Source organism: Oncorhynchus tshawytscha, unplaced genomic scaffold (genome assembly GCF_018296145.1).
Source record: "Oncorhynchus tshawytscha isolate Ot180627B unplaced genomic scaffold, Otsh_v2.0 Un_contig_1256_pilon_pilon, whole genome shotgun sequence".
Classification (NCBI taxonomy): domain Eukaryota; kingdom Metazoa; phylum Chordata; class Actinopteri; order Salmoniformes; family Salmonidae; genus Oncorhynchus; species Oncorhynchus tshawytscha.
This window is the reverse complement of record NW_024609555.1, coordinates 62,501-69,634: the sequence shown is the minus strand read 5'-3', so window position 1 is coordinate 69,634 and position 7,134 is coordinate 62,501. Positions and strand designations below refer to the sequence as shown.

At 51.5% G+C, this 7,134-nt stretch overlaps 1 protein-coding gene across 1 annotated transcript in view; it reads right to left on the bottom strand.

The window, feature by feature from the left end:
* Positions 1-2,537: 2,537 nt before the first annotated feature.
* Positions 2,538-7,134, bottom strand: part of LOC121845137 (dynactin subunit 5-like) — a 22,320-nt gene continuing 17,723 nt past the window's right edge. Inside the window, 1 exon segment of the mRNA XM_042315881.1 lies at positions 2,538-2,776. Coding sequence (XP_042171815.1) covers positions 2,679-2,776 — 98 coding nt within the window. The 3' untranslated portion in view covers positions 2,538-2,678.

Genomic DNA, 7,134 nt, shown 5'->3' with positions numbered 1-7,134 from the left:
CCAGAGAGCAACATGTCTTTAATATTTACTGTGTTCTCAGCAGTCCCCACAGGATGGCGCCAGACTAACATGTTTAATATTGACTGTATTCTCAGCAGTCCCCACAGGATGGAGCTAGAGAGCAACATGTCTTTAATATTGACTGTATTCTCAGCAGTCCCCAGAGGATGGCGCCAGAGAGCAACATGTATTTAATATTGACTGTATTCTCAGTAGTCCCCACAGGATGGCGCTAGAGAGTAACATGTCTTTAATATGGACTGTGTTATCAGTAGTCCCCACAGGATGGCGGTAGAGTAACATGTCTTTAATATGGACTGTATTCTCAGCAGTCCCCACAGGATGGCGCTAGAGAGTAACATGTCTTTAGTATGGACTGTATTCTCAGCAGTCCCCACAGGATGGCGCCAGAGAGTAACATGTCTTTAGTATGGACTGTATTCTCAGCAGTCCCCACAGGATGGCGCTAGAAAGCAACATGTCTTTAATAGGGACTGTATTCTCAGCAGTCCCCACAGGATGGCGCCAGAGAGTAACATGTCTTTAGTATGGACTGTATTCTCAGCAGTCCCCACAGGATGGCGCTAGAGAGCAACATGTCTTTAATATGGACTGTATTCTCAGCAGTCCCCACAGGATGGCGCCAGAGAGCAACATGTCTTTAATATGGACTGTATTCTCAGCAGTCCCCACAGGATGGCGCCAGAGAGCAACATGTCTTTAATATGGACTGTATTCTCAGCAGTCCCCACAGGATGGCGCCAGAGAGCAACATGTCTTTAATATGGACTGTATTCTCAGCAGTCCCCACAGGATGGCGCCAGACTAACATGTCTTTAATATGGACTGTATTCTCAGCAGTCCCCACAGGATGGCGCCAGAGAGTAACATGTCTTTAGTATGGACTGTATTCTCAGCAGTCCCCACAGGATGGCGCTAGAGAGCAACATGTATTTAATATGGACTGTATTCTCAGCAGTCCCCACAGGATGGCGCTAGAGAGCAACATGTCTTTAATATGGACTGTATTCTCAGCAGTCCCCACAGGATGGCGCCAGAGAGCAACATGTCTTTAATATGGACTGTATTCTCAGCAGTCCCCACAGGATGGCGCCAGAGAGCAACATGTCTTTAATATGGACTGTATTCTCAGCAGTCCCCACAGGATGGCGCCAGACTAACATGTCTTTAATATTGACTGTATTCTCAGCAGTCCCCACAGGATGGCGCCAGAGAGCAACATAACTGAGGTGTATAAATCTGTTGTTTACCCCAAACACTGTTGAGTTCCTATTTGGTCTTGAAATCAAAGTCGTAGTTTAGTTTTGTGTCTCTTCCCCCAAAAAAAAAAAATTAAATAAACAGCTGGAAGAAGTTGAAAGGAACTCGTCGAGTTCGATCATGAAAGAATCTACGTATAATTTATTAATTTGACCGTTAATTAACTAGGCAAGTCAGTTAAGAACAAATTTTTATTTTCAATGCTGGTCTAGGAACAGTGGGTAAACTGCCTTGTTCAGGGGCAGAACAAGGATCGGATAGGGTAGGTTAAGGTAGGGGTTATATCTGTATAGTGTCGAGCAGAGTAGGGTAGATTAAGGTAGGGTAGGTTAGGTAGGGTAGGTTAAGGTAGGGTAGGGTTAAGGTAGGGTGGGTTAGGGTAGGTTAAGGTAGGGCAGGTTAAGGTAGGGTAGGTTAAGGTAGGGCAGGCTAGGCAGGGCAGGCTTAAGGTAGGGCAGGTTAAGGTAGGGCAGGCTAATGTAGGGCAGGGCAGGCAGGCAGGTAGGGCAGGGCAGGCTGGTAGGGCAGGCTAAGGTAGGGTAAGGGCAGGCTAGGGTAGGGCAGGCTAAGGTAGGTTAAGGTAGGGGCAGGTTAAGGTAGGGGCAGGCTAAGGCAGGCTTAAGGCAGGGCAGGCTAAGGTAGGGTAGGTTAAGGGTAGGTTAAGGTAGGGCAGGCTAAGGCAGGGCAGGTTAAGCAGGGCAGGCTAGGCTGCAGGCTAAGGTAGGGCAGGCTAGGTTAGGGCAGGCTAAGGCAGGCTAGGGGGCAGGTTAAGGCAGGGGCAGGCTAAGGTAGGGGCAGGCTAAGGTAGGGCAGGCTTAAGGGCAGGTTAAGGTAGGGCAGGTTATGGTAGGTTAAGGTAGGGCAGGGTGGGGTAGGTTAAGGTAGGGCAGGCTAAGGTGCAGGGGCAGGCTAAGGCAGGGCAGGCTAAGGTAGGTTAAGGCAGGGCAGGCTGGTTAAGGTTAAGGTAGGGCAGGCTAAGGTAGGGCAGGTTAAGGTAGGTTAAGGTAGGGTGGGTTAAGGCAGGGCAGGTTAAGGTAGGTTAGGTTAAGGTAGGGTAGGTTAAGGTAGGTTAAGGTTAAGGTAGCGTAGGTTAAGGGGTTTATATCTGGCTGAGAGAGAGGAATTAGGGTTAGGTAGGTTAAGGTAGGTTAATGTAAGGTAAGGTAGGGTGGGTTAAGGTAGGTTAAGGTAAGGTAGGTTAAGGGGTTTATATCTGGCTGAGAGAGAGAATTAGGGTTAGGGTTAGGTAGGTTAAGGTAAGGTAAGGTAGGTTTAGGTAAGGTATTTATATCTGGATAGTGTAGGGTAGGTTATATCTGGATAGTGTAGGGTAGATTATATCTGGATAGAGTAGGGTAGGTTAAGGTAAGGTAGGCTAATGTATATGTAAGGGTAGTTTATATCTGGCTGAGAGAGAGGAATTTCTGGTAGTAACTCTTGGTCACATCAATCATCAGGTCCTGGGTGCATTCTGGGAGCTCTCCTGAAAACAGACCTGAGAGAGGAGGAAGAGGAGGAAGAGGAGGTAGAGGTAGAGGAGGAAGAGGAAGAGTGGGGAAGAGACACCAGTTAAAAAGAGTTGAAGACAAGACATCACTTTTCAGGAAGAGGAGGAGGAAGAGGAGGAGGAGGAAGAGGAGGAGGTAGAAGAGGAGGAGGAAGAGGAGGATGTAGAAGAGGAGGAGGAGGAAGAGGAGGTAGAGGAGGATGTAGAAGAGGAGGAGGAAGAGGAGGAGGAGGTAGAGGAGGAGGAGGAAGAAGAGGAGGAGGAAGAGGAGGAGGAAGAAGAGTGGGGAAGAGACACCAGTTAGAAAGAGTTGAAGACAAATCCATCACTTTTCAGGCTCATTCATCATCTCCAGCACCATACCAGTATCTACATATGCCAAAACGCTGATGTCATCGAGTATGGGGGGGAGGGGGAAGTAGATGTGGGGGGTAGAGGAGGATGTGGAGGAGGTAGAGGGGGAGGTAGAGGAGGAGGTAGAGGGGGAGGTAGAAGAGGAGGTAGAGGAAGGTGGGGGTAAAGGAGGATGTAGAGGAGGGGGTAGATGAGGATGTAGAGGAGGGGGTAGAGGAAGGGGTAGAGGAAGGGGTAGAGGAGGTAGAGGAGGATTTGGAGGAGGATGTAGAGGATGTAGAGGAGGATGTAGAGAAGGATGTAGAGGAGGAGATAGAGGAAGGGGTAGAGGAGGTAGAGGAGGATTTGGAGGAGGATGTAGAGGATGTAGAGAAGGAAGTAGAGGAGGAGGAGGTAGAGGAGGATTTGGAGGAGGATTTGGAGGAGGATGTAGAGGTAGAGGAGGATGTAGAGAAGTAGGTAGAGGTAGAGGTGGTGGTAGAGGAGGAGGATGTAGAGGTAGAGGAGGATGTAGAGAAGTAGGTAGAGGTAGAGGTGGTGGTAGAGGAGGAGGATGTAGAGGAAGAGGAGGTAAAGGAGGATGTAGAGGAGGAGGTAGAGGTAGAGGAGGATTTGGAGGAGGATTTGGAGGAGGATGTAGAGGTAGAGAAGTAGGTAGAGGTAGAGGTGGTGGTAGAGGAGGAGGATGTAGAGGTAGAGGAGGATGTAGAGAAGTAGGTAGAGGTAGAGGTGGTGGTAGAGGAGGAGGATGTAGAGGAAGAGGAGGTAAAGGAGGATGTAGAGGAGGAGGTAGAGGAGGATGTAGAGAAGTAGGTAGAGGTAGAGGAGGTGGTAGAGGAGGAGGATGTAGAGGAAGAGGAGGTAAAGGAGGATGTAGAGGAGGAGGTAGAGGAGGATGTAGAGGAGGAGGTAGAGAAGGAGGTAGAGGAGGATGTAGAGGAGGGGGTAGAGGAGGTGGTAGAGGAGGATGTAGAGGTAGAGGAGGGGGTAGAGGAGGAGGTAGAGGAGGATGTAGAGGTAGAGGAGGATGTAGAGAAGTAGGTAGAGGTAGAGGAGGGGGTAGAGGAGGAGGATGTGGAGGAGGAGGTGGTAGAGGAGGATGTAGAGGAGGATGTAGAGGAGGGGGTAGAGGAGGAAGAGGAGGAGGTATTGAAGGATGTAGAGGAGGATGTAGAGGATGTAGAGGAGGGGGTAGAGGAGAATGTAGAGGAGGAGGTAGAGGAGAATGTAGAGAAGGATGTAGAGGAGGATGTAGAGGAGGTGGTAGAGGAGGAGGATGTAGAGGTGGTGGTAGAGGAGGAGGATGTAGAGGTAGATGCGGAGGATGTAGAGGTAGAGGTGGAGGATGTAGAGAAGTAGGTAGAGGTAGAGGTGGTGGTAGAGGAGGAGGATGTAGAGGTAGAGGAGGATGTAGAGAAGTAGGTAGAGGTAGAGGTGGTGGTAGAGGAGGAGGATGTAGAGGAAGAGGAGGTAAAGGAGGATGTAGAGGAGGGGGTAGAGGAGGATGTAGAGGAGGAGGTAGAGGAGGAGGTAGAGGAGGATGTAGAGGTAGAGGAGGAGGATGTAGAGAAGCAGGTAGAGGTAGAGGTGGTGGTAGAGGAGGAGGATGTAGAGGTAGAGGAGGATGTAGAGAAGTAGGTAGAGGTAGAGGTGGTGGTAGAGGAGGAGGATGTAGAGGAAGAGGAGGTAAAGGAGGATGTAGAGGAGGAGGTAGAGGTAGAGGAGGATGTAGAGGAAGAGGAGGTAAAGGAGGATGTAGAGGAGGGGGTAGAGGAGGATGTAGAGGAGGAGGTAGAGAAGGAGGTAGAGGAGGAGGTAGAGAAGTAGGTAGAGGTAGAGGAGGGGGTAGAGGAGGAGGATGTAGAGGAGGATGTAGAGGAGGAAGAGGTAAAGGGGATGTAGAGGAGGAGGATGTAGAGGAGGAGGAGGTAGAGGAGGATGTAGAGGAGGAGGATGTAGAGGAGGAGGTGGTAGAGGAGGATGTAGAGGAGAATGTAGAGGAGGGGGGTAGAGGAGGGGGTAGAGGAGGAAGAGGAGGAGGTATTGAAGGAGGTGGAGGAGGATGTAGAGGTAGAGGAGGATGTAGAGGATGTAGAGGAGGGGTAGAGGAGGATGTAGAGGAGGATGTAGAGGAGGGGGAGAGGAGGATGTAGAGGAGGAGGTAGAGGAGGATTTGGAGGAGGATGTAGAGGAGGGGGTAGAGGAGGAGGTAGAGGAGGAGGTAGAGGAGGAGATAGAGGAAGGGCTCACGACCCGAGGAAGGGCTTCAGCGTAGACACCCAGGGCTTCCTGGCTTCCTGGATAAACCCCGTTGTCCTGACGACCAGCGACGACACTCCATCGAGATCTGCCCGTCCCTCCAGAGGACCCACTGCTAGGGGAGGTGGACGGGGAAGAGAGGAGGCCCAGGGGTCAGGGGTCAGAGGTTAGAGGTCACAGGAAGAAGAGGATGAGCCCACCCTGCATCTCCATCCACCCCCGTGTGACCCAGCAGGCCGCGCCCCTCGGAGCCGCAGGCAGACTGCAACCCGCTGCTGAGACGCAGGACCCCTCCTACGACGTCGCCGACTCACACACTCCCACACACAGGCTGACGCCGACACACTCACCGGTACGCACACTCACGCCTACACACACGCCAACACTAACGCCGACACATCACCACACACTCGTACAGACTCTCCCTCACGCAGTAACACACACCCAGACACACACACACACACACCGCCTGCCCCATGCACACACTCTTATCCGTACACATACTCTACCTCATTCACACACACACACTCCGTCCCCCACACACACCCTGTCCCTGAACTCCAACACGAGACCTTCCTCTCTCTACAGTGACTACAAGCCCCTCCCACAGTTCACCTTCGACCAACCGGAGCACAGATACACGAGTGGCATGTCCGCTGGCCTATCGAGCAATGAACCAGCCACAAGTCCCTCGCACTTTAACAGCAGGGCGGGGTTTAGCTCGATGAACAGGAGAACTGCCCAATGAGAGACAGAGCCTGGTACTGTAGTAGGAGAGGGATTCGTCAGAAAGACTAAACCCCATCCAGAGGGTGTGGCCTGATCTGGACAGAGACGGGTTGGATGGAGAGAGAGAGAGAGAACGGGGAGAGCGAGAGGGAGGGAGAGAAGAGGAGAGGGAGAGAGGGGGAGAGTGAGAGGGAGAGAGAGAGAGACGGAGAGAGAGAGAGACGGAGAGAGGGAGACAGAGAGAGAGAGACGGAGAGAGAGAGAGACGGAGAGAGGGAGACAGAGAGAGAGAGAGATGGCGAGAGGGAGACAGAGAGAGAGAGAGAGAGAGGGGAGAGAGATAGAGGGAGGGAGGGAGGGGAGAGAGAGAGACGGAAGAGGGAGAGAGAGAGAGAGAGAGGGGGAGAGATAGAGGGAGGGAGGGAGGGGAGAGAGAGAGGGAGAGAGGTAGTGAGGTTGTACCTCAGTGTTATTTAGTTTCAGGGCTAGGACTAAAGCCACATAAATCTGTAGCCAAAGTATTTCTGACACTCCTCACACCAGCCAGCCAGCCAATCAGGAACAAACATTTATGACACTCTGCCCTCACGTGAGCCAATCAGGAACCAGCGCCTGGCTGACCTCTGGCCCTTACAGGAAGTGAGATGGGAGATTGACGGTGCTCCTTCAAATCCTCTACAGGAGCTCTACTTCCTGTTTCCTGTCCTGGTCCATGATCACATTGATCTCTCAGACAGAAAGACAGAAGAGGACAGCAGTCCTGGACACGTGTGTTGTGTGCTGTGTGTATTTGATCCCATATGCATCCGTCTGTTCAGATGCTCTCTGTCATGGATGTTGATAGACATGTCTTCATCTGCAGACAGACAGACAGACAGACAGACAGACAGACAGACAGACAGACAGACAGACAGACAGACAGACAGACAGACAGACAGACAGACAGACAGACAGACAGACAGACAGACAGACAGACAGACAGACAGACAGACAGTAAGGAGGCT